Raw genomic sequence first — 16,533 nt, 5'->3', positions numbered from 1 at the left:
TTAAGATCTCGTTTAATTGACCCTTTTTGGCTGGCGGAGACTGAGTTCTGTCACGATGCATATGAATCACACTGATGGTAGGTGGCTAACGCTTCGCTACTCCAAGCCGCTAGGTCCCGTTACTGATCAACATAAACAACCATCAGAATATGACCTATGGGTATCGAGACTCAGACCCTGACTGATCCGGGACTCAGCCTGAAAATCTGTCATTGATGGACGATAAAGGAAATGCATCAGTCGCATATATCGAATACATTTTCCGTGAAACATTCGTTTTGAGGCCCATTCAAAACATTCCTAATCCGTGCACCTTCTCATCCTTCCCTTTTCGGGTGTTCATGTTATCCATAAATTCTTCACAGAAAAGAGGCAGTATCTCTTCTTTTACTCAGTGCTTCCAGAAATGTACACCTAAACTGGCCTTTGTCATGAGTCGGTCCAGCGCATTAGTCAATGGCCACACCGACTTCAGTAAAAGTGGTGAGCCATACGAATGGGCCTTTCGTAGGCATGGGACGTGCGTCGGAGTTTGTTAGGAATCTAACTACTAATGAATTCACAGTCATAGCACTGTTTGAACAGCCGTCCTCTTGTCCTCGTGCAATCATTCTGGTGGTGAATCACCAGATTTTGTTCTAACGTTTTAGGGACTCTCAGGGACAATCTGATAACTACCATGAGCTTGGATTTTTCTCGAAAAGGATGTTAACACAGAGTAGTCGGTTGGAGAAGTGCTTTCCATTACATGTTTTTTCCCGAATTAGGGTTCATTAGGTTAATCACCTGCTGTTCGGGTTCAAAGTTTATACACTTACCCTCAACACCAATCGGTTCGTAATCTCGCTTGTCTGCACAGCTTGCACGATTCCAACTGGGTTTCGCTTGTTTCCGCAAGTTGTGACTTTTTAAGAATCTCTGAACGGCCAGAATTGTGTCCAACTCATGATTGTTTTTCACGTAATGATTCGAATTTGGCAATAGGCAATGAAAGGGTGCAAAACCTCTATGTCTAACTTATGCTTTCCTTCCCAATGATAAATAAGAAGCCGCGCACAAGCGGAAAAATTTGAATGGTTTCCAGTTAGAATGTGGAAGTGAGTAGTGATAAGTCTGAAATTCTCATTGCTAATCTAATACCAAATCACCTATATATTTCCCTCCCTTGTTGCCACCCAAATGCTCATTTTAACGGCTTTATGTGATCTACAAGATATATTTTCAGTCTAGTTTTGTTCTAACGTTTTAGGGACTCTCAGGGACAATCTGATAACTACCATGAGCTTGGATTTTTCTCGAAAAGGATGTTAACACAGAGTAGTCGGTTGGAGAAGTGCTTTCCATTACATGTTTTTTCCCGAATTAGGGTTCATTAGGTTAATCACCTGCTGTTCGGGTTCAAAGTTTATACACTTACCCTCAACACCAATCGGTTCGTAATCTCGCTTGTCTGCACAGCTTGCACGATTCCAACTGGGTTTCGCTTGTTTCCGCAAGTTGTGACTTTTTAAGAATCTCTGAACGGCCAGAATTGTGTCCAACTCATGATTGTTTTTCACGTAATGATTCGAATTTGGCAATAGGCAATGAAAGGGTGCAAAACCTCTATGTCTAACTTATGCTTTCCTTCCCAATGATAAATAAGAAGCCGCGCACAAGCGGAAAAATTTGAATGGTTTCCAGTTAGAATGTGGAAGTGAGTAGTGATAAGTCTGAAATTCTCATTGCTAATCTAATACCAAATCACCTATATATTTCCCTCCCTTGTTGCCACCCAAATGCTGATTTTAACGGCTTTATGTGATCTACAAGATTTATTTTCAGTCTAGGCCTCCGGAATGGAGTACTGTTTTTTTTTTCGATGAACATACGCAGGTCGTCCTTCTAATCCCAAAGTGAAATAATAGTAGCGAATTTTTAATGACGGAACGTGAAAATATATCGCCGTGTGCCTGTTCGTCCATTGTGTCGCAAACTGACGCACAAACACCGGTTATTGCGCTCCAACATGTTGGGCTAACCTTCGTCCGAGAGACACAGTGACAGTGGCATGACAATGAATGCACTGACGACTTGTTTGGAGCTGTCCAACCTTTGTTTTCGCCCCAATTCCCGTGACCGTTTTGTTACAAACGTATCGGACTTTTATCCCGGAAACGACGCATTGTCATAATCTACAAACATGACCACGAACGACCCCCATGTGAACCTGACCACAGTCTTGCAACATTTTGATTACACGTCAGAAACAGCATGTGTAGGTTGCACGTGATTCATTGCGTTTTGCGTTGTGCGAGAAGAGGGTGAACGCAGTCTGTGTTCGTCATGCTTGCTCTTTTGTTATTTTGTTACCTGTTGTTGACTTTTCAGAATCGTACGGTCTTGGACAAAGTGCCTTAGCCTACGTGCGTCCGCACCATTATTTTAAGTCACCATATTGTTCCGCCTAGGCGTCGTCTTCCCCACATGAATTGTCAAGTTTGTCCTAAGGGCACATTTTGAAAACACGATTAACTTGTGCATGCTTTTTCATTTTATCAACTCTAGGCCTAGACGCCTCGCAGAACAAGTTGACCGGTGCGTCTGCATCTTCGAAGGCAAAGTCTGGGGGAACCACTCACCCGACTACCGTACGTCAACGGTTAGCCAAGCGCCTGGGTCTATGAGATTAATCCCGAATCACTATTGGTTGCCGAACCTTATCTTGTTTGCATTTGTCCTACCCACAACTCCTCTCTCTTCTCGAACCTAGTCCTCAATGTGCTATCAACAAATCACCATCCTGGGTTTCCTCCCCGATTAGGACCGCTTGCTGGCGCGATTTTTTTCACTGAATACTTATCTTCTTTGCTATAACTTTCCAGAGTATGTTTGACTTTTGTAATGAAACGATAGTCTCTGTTCTTTTGCGGATTTTCTTTTTTTCAAACTATAGGACTGTTTCTCTACGATGACAATTCCACTAGACCTGTTCGACAATCGCTTGAAGCGTGTTTTTTGACACCGGTACTTACCGTTTTTTGCACTCTTTTCTGCCTCGTCGTTTGACCTTGAAGCAAAGTACAACCCTTCAAGAACCTCATAAAATCTAGTTTTATGAAGAGAATGTGAAGCATTTTTTGTCTGTCCGCTGTAGATTTATCTTCAATTATGACCTACAATCGGCTGTCTGCCGACATACCCACCCACCCACCAATTCCAGTAGAACTATGTATGTTTCTTTTCATACTCCTCAACAAGTGAAATGTGTTCAGGTCCTTTTGAACTGATCCTATGTGTTCCCCCCACTGGTGGGGGTTCTTTGTTATCGTATATAGGTGTGGCTGTTTTTTCTATTTGCGTAGGTTTCTTCTCATTGTCGCCTATAACCATATTCACTTTTTTCTAATAGAATAACTATTTGTATTACCTGGTTTGTATCAATAAACTTGTATATTTTCAGGTTAATTTATTTGTTTGTAAGTCTGATATGGGTTGTTCTGAAGACGGAAAAGTTGATCTGTGAGAGGGTCAATGCTAGACGGATTGTGGATAGTGCAAGCTCTTAGTCTAGTTTATGACAAAAGCAGTAAGGTAATGCACACAAAGATGCTCACAGCGAGAAATGTTGAATGGCCTACCTCACACGAGATCCTTCTTGGGGACCTGGCTTACTAAGAAGTTTGTTTTGACCTCGGAAATCTCTCTGGAGAGTCGCCATATTAAGGTCTTCCAATAGTCTTTTGCTGATATGCCATCAAAGATCAGTCTTGGGTACAAGTGCGACTGTTCTTGTATGAGAGACGACGGTTTAAATACTGCCCGATTTCTCACGTCTCGGTTAAAGGAATCGTGATGTCACTGTGATCGCAGTGACACTAAAATTCCCATAAACGCCATGGAAAGTGGATTGAACTCGACGAGGTAAATGAAGTTTACCACTTACACGGGCCTTTCGTTGCTCAGTGACGGTTTTCTTCCATCATGTATCTCACTGTTCACTGTTTATTCGTAGTTCAGATTCGAAACCCCAGCAAAGTGAAGAATGCCCACCAGTTAAACACCAATCTTGCTTCAAACTTGTCTCAGACCAGGTCAGGCAGTCTCATATCGGCTCATCACCATCAGTTGGATCGAATTGTAATGTCTGAGTTTGCATGCTAGAACTAACGTGAGGTTTGTTTTGGCTCGCTTTATGTAACCACAGACCTCGCATCTGATTTGTGATTGTCAAGTCTCCAATACATCGATTAAGTTTGCCGCCGTAGACCATCCTTTACAGAGGAAAGACGAGCATTACCATGAGAAATCATCATCACTCTTTGTTCGACCAATCCCCCACGTCCTCGGTTAGTTAATCAGCCATCAACCTTGAACTTCGTGGTTCCAGCTACCACACTTTCGTTCACTGAGTATAAGAATGTCGAAATGACAGCAATCCTTTGGAGGTGGTCGTTCAGTCAAACTTGTTCCGTACAGTACAGATTGCGAAGGCTATGGTTTTACCACGACCGCCATTGTCTGGGTGACGGCTGTATGCATATCGGGGTCACTACCTGTTGGTTTGTCCCGTCCGAGTGAATGAAAGTTGCCTACGCGGCTGAGCTGACTGGTAGAAGCCTCGTTGTCAATTACTGGGCACACTGGTCTTGAGTCGTCTATGCGATGCGCGTCTTGGAGGTGAGGGCTTCACGGGAACGGTTTCCTTTTCTCGAATCAATCCGGATTTCCTCAGTATTTCTGATCCGGTGCTTCCACCAGACCCGAATGATTCTTCGAGGAAACTGATAGCCAAACAGAGAGTATCCGAAGATCTGCAGGTAGCTGCCGTGCATCTACTATATAACGTAGTAGAGCTCATACCGTAATAGCGTACACTACTCTTGATGACCCAAACTGGTGCCACGGAAGCATTACACATTTTCGAGGTTGATAAACGTTGCTATGGCTGATTTAATCTTTCATCACTGCGTTGTGACTTATACAACTGCCCATGTAGGTAAACTCACCTGTTAACTATCGGTTCATCTTCAAGCATGATGCTTCGGTCTGGCCCCACCCAGGCTTGCAATAACACCGCAGGTGTGAAACACCGAATCATGTGGCAGAATTCCTAAGGTTTGTTAGGATAGTTTGTATTTTCAAACCACACTATATCTGGGCGAAAGTCACTGGTGCATGTCGATCTCCGGGTTGTAAGGTGCGTGTAAAGATTACTCAAGCGCCATATCAGTTTTGAAATTAAAAAGAAGGGGCAACAGAAGACGTGATTGTCTGTCAAAATTGGTGAACTCAGGTGGGAATTTCAGTCGACCAATACGCATCTCGAAGTAAAGCATATAAGGGGACAGTCTAGAAGATATGTATTTCATCAACAAACACTACTCCCATCAGTTTCTTCAGTGGGACAAGACACCAACTCTCCAAATGTATGAGGTCACGTGAAACAATAATTCATTTAGCCCCAGTCATGGGACAATGACTGTTCTTCAGTTTGTTTGTAATCGCTTTCATCTGACGTTGGCGTACAATGGCCTGTGATGTACGAACTTTTGCCAAAGTTGTCTTGAATCAGGAAACATTTCCTTCTTTGGAAAACGGTTGTTGGTCTTCCGTCCGGACGTCCTTAAACTGCTACTCTAACGATTCATATTTTTACCAAGTGCTTTACTACATAGGGAAAGAGGTGCAGCAATTTAACTGGTGTCGTGCTACGAAATCACCGGTTTTGTAATGTATCAAGTCATGATACAAATAACTAATCTCTGAAATCCGGTTATATCACATGGGCACCTCTTTATTGCCAATTCACAATCGGGATATAGTTCCTGGAGAGGTGAGTATAACTTGTTTTGGGAGATATCGGCAATCTAATCTTGAAACCATTTAAATCAAATGTCAGAGTTCATTATCAAGTACGAAGCTTTTTTAGATCGACGCGAATTTCAAGGAACGGATTTACTTGGATGTGAATTGAGATTGTTTTGAGGGTGTGATTTTACCGCTGGAAATTGACCACTCACGCTAACAACATCGATCGAGCAACCCAGCAATTTAAGCAGTCGGTTTCCGGGCTTCAACGAAGGCTTTCATTCGAACTTGGCCTCATATGAACAGCACGAGCAGACACAGTTCAAGGCTGTTGAGTATACCGTTTAAAAATCAATTTGGAAGTTGTAACATTTGTGGTGCGATTTCGCCAAGTCCTGGTATCCTTGCTTTAGATCCTCTCGAAGATATTTCAACTTTTGAATGGCCGCAAACCGTACTTAGTCTTGGAGGCCTCCCTTCATCTGGAAGGCTACTTTCATTTTTTGCACTTTTCACCCTTCCAAATGGCCCATTTACGGCTAGGACTTCCGCTTGGTTTTGATAAGCATCATAGTTGTCACTCAAATAACCCAGTGCTTCTTTTTGGCTTGATATTTTCCTGCAAGTCAGTCGATGAAGATACGCATCTCCGACCAAATATGGATGAAATAAGGTCAATCAGTCATCCCAACATATAGGTTAAGACAAAAACAAGGTCTATTGGTTTAGAGTGAACATCCGCCGAAGGTTTCTGAAACCGACAAAGCCATTATTTCACTCAGGTGATCACCTACAATTTGGAGTTGGTTGGGGTGGTTGGTTACAGTCGTGTACCTTGATGTGATAAATTGTTACGTTCAATTTATCGGGAGCCTGGTTGCCTGACGTTTGTCCTTCCTCACTGTAAGTTCACCTCGGTGGGACTGGGAACGAGTGCTCTCGCGTTTGGTACTTTCACAGACTCGGCGCTCCACATGTGTTTATTGATGCACCAGACCTTGATAACTACATACCTTGGGTAGCTTGCTGGATATTCAAAAGAAAATGTTCAAATGACATTCGCCAGATTTCACATCATACTTGCTGTGCTGACGATGATTTCACCACTACCAAGATTGAACTGTTTGTTGATAGTTTTTTCTAATGTTTGAAACGCTATCCAGTGCACTTTCTTGCGCTTGAAGTCCACTGGGGCAGAAAACAGTTTGAGTAGACGCGAATTTGGGTCTCTGTAATGGCTGTTAATTAAGGCGGCGAACAGAACAGTTACTATATGAATTTTCCTAGCTCTCCACAAATTAAATACTCGCCCAGTCCAGTTGAGACACTGTCCTACAGGGTATGACCCACTCATCATAGACCAGTTCGAAGTGAAAGTATCTTGCTGAGAAATTTCCTAATCTCCTGTGGCCAGTCCGGTGCTTGGTGGATAATAACGATCGTTCATTTCCTCAAACAGATGCAGTGGAAAGAGATGAAAACGACGCCTTTTTGTGCTTCAGGGATATTTTGTTGAAAGAAAATCTAGTATGACTTCGCCCCTAAAACGACGCCTTTTTGTGCTTCAGGGATAACTTGGAAGAAAATGTAGTATGACCTCGCCTCTGGAATGAGGGCTGCGCAATCACATTTATCCTGACTATCAGCAGAATCGCACTCTGAATTCACGAGTGTGGTTCATCAGAGTTCATTTGCTTCCCGATTATTCTAACGGTTTGTTTTCAGTAGCGGATACGGTTACATCAACAGGGTAGGTCAATGTCTTAGCAGAAAGCACCTTAAAGTGGTTTGTGTGAGCAGTGGTGCAACTGTCTGCAGAAGGTCTGAAAGCAAACCTTGAGCATGTATCATCTGTTGCCGAGATCCTGCTGCAAACAGGTCACCGAATCCACACGACATCTTCGTCCCAAATGGTACACACCCAGAACCCCAGACGCATCTTTGGCGGTGAACTGCTGTTAATCATAATCGTTAGTCTGTTCTCTTTGGAACCAGTGCCGACCTTTGCTGTTTTCCTAGCCTTTTCGACGCCAACTCTTCCTGAGCGCATTTTTCCGCTCAACATTTTCGGCAACTCTTTTTATGCAGATTCTTGTTGGTTTACATCTGACTGCGATACATTCCTTCTCTTCATATTGAAAGGATGCACAAAAATGCTTTTTTGGATAACCTGATCACCACTCATAAGACACTAATGAGAATCGGACTGCAGTAGAATAAGAGTGAGCTGATAAGACACTAATGAGAATCGGACTGCAGTGAGCTACAATCCAAAATCTCTGTGTGGCGTTCAAGGTCCGCTTTTGCGTTCGCATCGATGACTCCAGATTGTGAATGTGGTCTGTAACCAGATTACCTAAACTGTGTTGGTTTGACAACTGAGAGGGCGAGCAAACAATGAGTATGACCTTGAGTGACTGGTTTTTTGTTGTGGTATGACCAACCTTGCTATTTTCGAGTCAGTTATGCCATTGCGGGTTGCTCTTACAGTCTCTTGCGACGATTTGCTCTATCCACTTGCCAACTGATGAACTCCGAGGCCGTAATTACCTCTGACACGGGTGCTTTGAATTGCAGTATCCAATGTCCATCTAATGGTCCTATGGTGGACCCTGCAATCCTCGGGTTCGTAAGATCTTGAGCTTCTTTGCCTGTATGTAAACAGAACGCAATGAACAATGGCTTTGCTTTCTACTGAAAAACCGCAGACGAAAATAGAAGTTCCAGACTTGCGCCAGGTTGATTTTTGCTTATTTCGCTTTCCCCATGTCCCGGGGGAGAATTTTGAGTAAACTCCGTATACTTTTTAAAGAACGTTTTCCACCGTCAATACTTTTTACCTCTGGACGACCGTACCAAATGGACAGTACATCCCAAAATTCAGTCATCGCCTTAGTAATTAATTCATTCTGTTGTCTACTAGCCTTGGGGCATAGTCTAGTCCTGTCTGCACGAGAACCCACAATTCGACACTAGTGCCATTTACTGCAATGTGCTTAACGTGAATAACCAGAGATTCAGAGACAAAGGACCTTTTGCCTGTGGGAATATTAACTTCTCTCCATAATGGTCGTTTCTGGAGTCTGTGTGTGTAAAAGGGTTCTTCGAATACAACTGTCAACGAGGAATTGAAACAAATGGTATCATTAATCATGTGTCAAGTCTTTTCAATGTACCGCCCTTTGGCCTTCGGGCACTGGGATTACACAAGAATGCGTGGAATGCGACGTCGCGGGAACCTCGCATGTGGTGCTAACAAAATGTTCTTCACCGACGTAATTTACTCCAGTATCCTCACTACCAGCTTTACTAGTATCCTTCCCCTGAAAATGCCCGACCACGTGTATCAGACATATCCACCGTTCGAATTAGGACATAATTTGTCCAGACTAACTCGAAATGCTGTCGGTATTACAATTTCACGAATGTTCGTAATTACTAAGTTCCTGATTTTGTGGTTAAACTGTTCAATTTTCAGGGTTGTCAGTCTAAACATTTCAAAATGTTTCGAGGTACCTATAATGCCAGACGATTTGTGGTTTAAGGTGCCTGTCAGTTCGTTCATTCATTAAACCATGGTTGGCGGCGAACGTAATTTTGAGCGCCTCATCATACCACCTTTTTGTTGAATCATTACCACTTTTGCTCTTTCTGCTGCAGCACTGAAGAAACCGACCCACTGCTATAACGAGCAGTCCCCCTATAGAGCTATAGCATAAGTTCATACCATGAATAGGTCACTCTGTGAACATTCAAAGCGATCAGGCTTTGCGTGCCTATGAGTGCATTCCCTCTCTACAAAGCTCTCTGTACGAGTTCCGGCTTCTGCTACAAGCTAAAGGGTCTAAATAGAACGGAAAAGCAGTTAGACATATTTTGTCCTGTCAGTGAAGCCAGTCCATACTGAAAACAGAGATGCATTGTACAGCTGTTTTATCCCTGTTGGGAGTCAGCAGCGACGTACATCTCAGGAAGCTCGGAGAGTTTTGAATCCTCGACTTTCTGGCCAGTGGGTGGAGACTTGGTCGTTCAGCCAATAGCCAAAATGATAGGATGAAATCCCAGTTGAAATTTACCGAATCTCCTAAAGCTACCAAGTATACCCAACTGTCAAAACTCTAAGATAGCACCTGAAAAAATACTGGGATGATTAGTGGTGAGTATAGACAAAACGAAGGATTTCAGACCCATTTGATATTAATTAATAACAGCGTAAGTATCACTGGCTAAACTTATCCGTGAGTAGTAAATCGTTCACTGAACTTGGCGATTTTACCACCGTGAGACATTTTGTCCGCTCCCCCTCCCTCATAAGGATCAGTATCCACTGCGCAAATGACTTCAGCAATTGAATGAAGCGTTACTGTGTAAGGAAGGTGGTCATATTTCGGCGAGATAGACAATTTACCTCATATGTTGACTTACGGTCAGATGAGATAGAAGGAAGTTGTAAACCAGCATTCGTACATTTCTGCCAACAGACCACGACTGCGGTTATTAAAAACCAATGCAGAAGTGACTATCTTCCACTCACCGTCTGGAACTTAATCCTCACCAACAAATCATTATTCTAAAAGCACTGCCACTAGGGACCAAGCACTTCGAGCAACCACCTCAAAATTGATCGCCTTTCACTGCACCCCAGTGATAAGCTCTTGAAACAAAATCCACTACCGTAAAAATCATCGAAAGTGAAAGATGAAACTCAGTATCATGGTTTGGTTGAAAAGATAGAGCATCGTTTTGTGACCGATGGTAACCGATGATCACTCCTAAGAATTTTCTAGTTTGAGAACATGGAGTCTCTTTCGAAATTTAGAAGGTCCACCGGTTATGCTGAAGCCTTTGCTTGCCAAGAAGGACTTGGATAACATCGTGAACAAAAGAAATTCGATATTCTTACCAAACGAAGAACTTGATGCGTCTTTCTGAACGTGGGTCCTTGTTGATTACAATTTTCTTTAGACCATCTGTTTAATCGCAAAACAAAACTAGTCAAGAATTGTTGTCTACTCATCATTCTGACAGGTATGTTGCAGCCACAACGATGTCATTAAACACTTATCCGGTCAAACATCTGCGTAGGTTTGTGTGCTCAAAAAAAAACGGGGTTACGTCTGTTTAAAGTAAGCTGCCCACGGTAAGACTGATCTACCTGTAAAACAGCGCAAGTCCGATAGATGTCATTAAACACTTATCCGGTCAAACATCTGCGTAGGTTTGTGTGCTCAAAAAACGGGGTTACGTCTGTTTACAGTAAGCTGCCCATGGTAAGACTGATCTAACTGTATAACAGCGCAAGTCCGGTAGCATCGGACAGCCTTGGACTATCCCACTTTGTCTACACATAAACAGCGATTAACAAAGCTATTGCGGTGGACAAAGGAACTTGAGGGTGGTGTCAGATAATCAAAAGCCACGACTGGTTACGAAAATAAACAAACTGATACCTACGCTCACCGCCTTCTCCTGTCGTTCACTGCTCGAACAGCAGTTCTCACCACTGACCCGAGAAACGCCTCACTAAACGGTTGGAGACATCACAACAGCGAACTTTTCCGACATAACTGATTTGACTTTGCCATCGGTTCAGTGGATATGATGCGCATAACCCCTTTCGTTGGAACAGGTTACGACTGCACCATAGTGCTACATTGAAACGAAGCACACAGGATTGATAATTACTAGTATTACCATGAGCCTTTTAGTTACAACACAGCCTACTTTCGTCGCCAATCAGTTATCTTGGTTTGAGGTTCTCATTTTAGTGTACTCAAGTAGAACAAGATGGCTCAGTGGTTAAGACATGATCCTACTGACCGACAGGTCTGTGGACATCTTGGCTGCTCCTGTTTAGGCTTGGACAACCTAGTGGTACATCAGCCTACGTGCTTCCTTCAAGCGACGGTGGTGGCTAAGCAAAGCAAGAATAGTACAACTGTACGACTGCTATTCTTGTTATTAGTTTGAAAGAAAATTGTAAAGACTTGGTGCACCACGTTGATATTTCAAAACCATGTTCATGCGAGAGTGTTGTAAATATGGTGCGTTTACTCCAGACGAAGCTGGGTAATCCTTCGAAAATTTGGACGACCGAGTACCAGTGGGATGTGGAACGACTACTACCGGTCATTGCTACTTTGAGGAAAAACCCCTACTGAAAAACGGTTTTTGGTGTTCTTCGCAAGTGTTCCCATGTGGTGAGAGTATTGTGCAACCCGATACCTGATTCTTTCCAGTCAAGGTTGATGCAAAGAATACTCAGCGAATTCCACTTATCTGAGCCGTTAGTTCAACTATGACAAAACCGTCCGTTTCTTCGTGAAGTAACGTTAAAAAGGGTGACATTAAGATGTGGCCGAGTCTATCGATTTTCCTAATCAACATAACAAATGAGGAATTAATGACGGGAGGCTTTCTAACAATTGTTTATTGCGTGGTATGTTTGTCAACTGGCATCGTTTCTTTTCAGCAGACCTAGTACTGGATTAACGTCTTTCATACTATTATATTCCCAGACGTTCTATTTTGGTTAGTTTACGTCGGATCTAACTGTTAGTCAGCGTCGTGATCCATGTTGTCGTGAGTGTTGATGACCGGGGAGCATTCATATCACGCATTTTAACGAATCGGCATAGGTATATGCTGTTATCATTTGCCCAAGCTTTATTGCACGCACCAGCTTATGCTTGCACTGTCATTTGACAGCTGACGTCCATCACGCAGGCGCGCTGATCCCTGAATCGGTCATGTTGACTCTGCAGGTGTCCATGCACTACTTGACTTTTGTAACAGCCGATTCTCGTAACAATGTGACGCTGTTTGTGGTTCATTCTCCCGTGTCTTTGAGTTTGACACTTTCTGAAGGCCATATTGAAGTGTCATTCTGCCTATCCATGTCATCAACTGGATATAAAGCAATCTTCGGATACATAGCGGATGGCCCCTTCCAATCCTTTGGAAAAGTAGGAAAACCGGTGCACTCTTCGTTCATCAGTGGGAGTCGTATTTCAGCAAACCACGCAGAAAAACGTGTGGTTTCTGTAGCGGAATTAGGTTCCCGAATTAGGGGACGGATGACGAATGAATAGAGAGGAAGTGGTGGCACAGCGATGGGCGCCGTCAAAAAAACGTTTGTGCAAATGCGAGCGTAGGTGATGAAAGACGGCGAGATCGCTAAGACAATTAACCGTACGACAAAATTGTATTGTGATGTATCCAGTGAAAACGGGGGGAAATTCAACGGTACCGCAGGTTCTTCAGTCTATGGCAGACCAGTAACGTGGCTGGGAAGTTCGTGACATGTGTGGGTTCAGTGAACCCAAGTACATCTAAACCAGTTACGACTGTCCAAGCCTAGTCTGAAATTAGCCCTGTGGTCACCAGCATAACAATCACGTCATTCTGTGACGGTCGTCCCAATATCCAATCACAGTTGAGCTCTGCCGACCAACCATCGTGCAAGTGTGTTTGAACCCGGCTTCACTGAAGCCGTCCTCGTAGGATATCACACGTGCCTTGTTCGTACTCTGAACTTAATGTATCTGCATTGGTCTGTTGCCCGTTTTCATTCTCTATGAAGCGGATCCCGCACGGAAAATCAGAAATTTACGGTCCAACACAACTCTACAATGAAACAGAGCCAGCCTGGACAGAATCGAGTTATCGAACAGAACCTGTTGTATACAATTCACCGGACAGTGACTTATGTGTGTTCACAGCGGAACAAGTGGAGTGCATCTGTGAAGTTCTATACGTCCGGAATGATACAGGACAATTACGTCGATTCTTCACCAAACTCCCGTCGCACATGAACCCTCTGCTTGAGAACATGGAAAGCGTCCAGAAAGCAAAAGCCTTATTATCGTTCGCGGACGGAAACTGGGATGAACTATTCCGCATACTTAAATCTTTCAAGTTCAGTCCACATTGTCACTCACAGCTTCAACAGCTATGGTTAGAAGGCCATTATGCAGAAGCTTCTCAAAGCAGAGGACGTCCTCTGGGGCCGGTTGGGAAATATCGCATCCGAAAACGGTTTCCGTGGCCTAGAACCATTTGGGATGGAGATGAGGTTACTTACTGCTTCAAAGAAAAATCCAGACACGTGTTAAGAGAGTCTTTTCTTAGGAATCCCTATCCGTCTCCCTCAGAGAAACGTGAATTGGCCAATAGGATTGGTCTAACACCGACCCAAGTGTCAAACTGGTTCAAAAATCGACGACAGCGAGGACGAGTTAATGGATGTACGGATTCTCTGGTAAGTCTGTTCAGATATCTGTCCGTACAACCAGCTGAACAATCCTCATCTTAGCGGGTTTCATTCGATCTGCACACGCCTAACTAAAAAACTTATTCAATTTCGGTCTCGTACATGCGTAAGAGGCCGGTCACATCACGTGTGATGAAAGAGCTTTTGAGTTCCGCTTCATTAACCCGATCCTTATCATCAAAAATAGGGAGTAGGATAGATTTAAATGGTCTTTGTGGATGTGGAGGAGATAAACGTACTCAGTTCTGAAAAGTCAGTCTGAAATACAGATGTCTCACCTGCATAGATCACCTAAACTGTCCCACAGAAAGTACCTTTCTGAGAGAAGGATTATTGTTGCTGTAAGCTTCTGAAGAAGGCTATTAATTTCCACCCAAATACCAAGCACTGAATATATGACTGGTAAAAGTCAACTTCAAAGAGGTTTTGTGAAATTGCTGCCGTGAGATCTCTAGAAAAATCAAAAACACGCCCTCACCAATGGTTCGGCTTGGACTGAATCCAAAATCTGTTTAACGATAACAATCAAGAAAGTTAGTCAGCCGTCTGCTGCATCCGTATTCAATATGCAGCAAGAGGACGGGGAGCGCCAAACGTAAATGTTTTACTTGTAGCTGTCGGCCGTAGGTGCAAGACGCGAAACATCTTGTGCAGGGAAGTATCGAAAGAATGCGGCATTTATTTACAGGAGGATGGGAGAATTGTGAACTTTATGGTGTATACAAATTTTTTATCCATGCTTTTCGCGTGCACACAGCCAGTTTCCCGTAATATCACTAAACTGACAACGATGAACTGTGTGAATCACACCGATAGCCAGGTTTCAGAGCACTGCGCGGTATAAATACTCTTTAAATTCATGCTATCGATTGTTCTGTGCGTGGCAGCCGATGTTTTGGTCCACAATACCTGTTTTGAGAAATGTTCAACTATTGTATGTCATAGACACCGATCTACTCCGTCAGTGCACACCTTAAAGGCGCTGCAGGTGATGTGGCATCTCATATGCCATTTAGATGATCCTGGGTTTGACAGCTAACTCGAAGAGTGATCCACCTTGTGTTTGAGCCGAACGCTAACTGTTCGTCTGGTATCTGTCAAATGCTTGCTATCATATGGGTACCGCACAAGGCAAAATCACCCCTGCATTTACGAGTCCAAATAAAACGTCTCATATTTTGCCAATAAATATCTAAGATTAACTCCATACTTCCCGTCGGACACAAGCTACATATCAGATTCAACTAGTACTGTTGCACTGAGACAGTGGGAAAACTCCAAGTTATCAATTCACAGACACCAAGGTGAAAAGGTCATCGGGGAGATGTTTTGTTAGAACCTATTCTTAACACGCTTTCACACTGGTAGGCGGGATGCCTGGTGTGTCTGCTTGATCTCATTCGAAAACTCCCTACTGTCTGAAAGATTCTGTTCGGGCCCGTGTTGGTTTGGGGCTTATGTCATTGTATCATCACGCGATTGGCTCCATCAACGCCGACTCTGTATTTATAAATATTTCAAAGAGCGTTAATTGCCTATTTGATTACATTATAAATTAGAAGGTTAGCCTGCGATCCTGGTTCGAAACTATTTGCCTCAGCTATGAATGGAATGATAATTTATAGCTAAATGGTGTGGTGCAGCCACCGAAATCTGTCCGGCGTGTTTTTCTTTAAGACAAAGCGAAAAGTAGGTATCAATATCAGTAACATCCACCACTTCAGACGATATTCTTGCGATATTTCCAAAGTTAATTTGGTTACAATTTCAGTTCGTTTTTCAACGAGCGTCAACAATACTATTCGCAACATTTCATAGTCTCTGAAGAACTTGGATATCACAACCGTTTAGAATTATTGATGTCTAAATCACTACGAAGATTGAATTAAGCAAAGGATTATCGGTAAAGTAAGATTTACTGAAGTGTTCAGCGTCTTCAGTTCACTGGCTGTGCGCAATTGGCCTTGAGGTTAGCGGACAAATATGATTCGCGGATCGGTGGGTACTTATAATGAAATGTCACCTCGAGGAAGAGCAAGATAAAGATTTGTCGATCATTTGCTCATGAGTATTCCTGTGTTTTTCATGTCGAAACCGATATTCGACAAAAGATTTCGTCATCCTGTAAACAAACAAAACTAGCGACGCGGTTACTGGTTACGATCAGGTGGATCATTTTTCGGGTAAGACATCTGAAACTCATGCCATCTGTTCCGCATATGACATACTTGTTTACATGCAGTGTCTGTGGCCTTTGCATTTATGCCTCGGGCAATGAACAGCTGATTAGATTCGAGAACGAGTGTTACGAGTGAGCAGCAATTACCATACTCATAAGAGTCGACCAAAGAATTCCAAGGACCTTCAACGGCGTGTCAAGTGTGGGGAACGGGTCTCCCTTTTAATCTATACAGTACACTGCCGTTCTGGTGACAGAGTCCGTACCCGAGAATGTCCGCGTTCATTGCGGT

At 43.3% G+C, this 16,533-nt stretch overlaps 1 protein-coding gene across 1 annotated transcript; it reads left to right on the top strand.

The window, feature by feature from the left end:
- Positions 1-13,366: 13,366 nt before the first annotated feature.
- T265_04509 (hypothetical protein) lies at positions 13,367-14,104 on the top strand (the record flags this gene model as incomplete). Its single annotated transcript, XM_009169264.1, has 1 exon — positions 13,367-14,104. The coding sequence occupies one exon, from the start codon at positions 13,367-13,369 to the stop codon at positions 14,102-14,104; it is 738 nt and encodes a 245-aa protein (XP_009167528.1).
- Positions 14,105-16,533: the final 2,429 nt, after the last annotated feature.

Source organism: Opisthorchis viverrini (genome assembly GCF_000715545.1).
Source record: "Opisthorchis viverrini unplaced genomic scaffold opera_v5_74, whole genome shotgun sequence".
Lineage (NCBI taxonomy): Eukaryota > Metazoa > Platyhelminthes > Trematoda > Opisthorchiida > Opisthorchiidae > Opisthorchis > Opisthorchis viverrini.
This window is presented reverse-complemented; position numbering and strand designations above follow the sequence as displayed.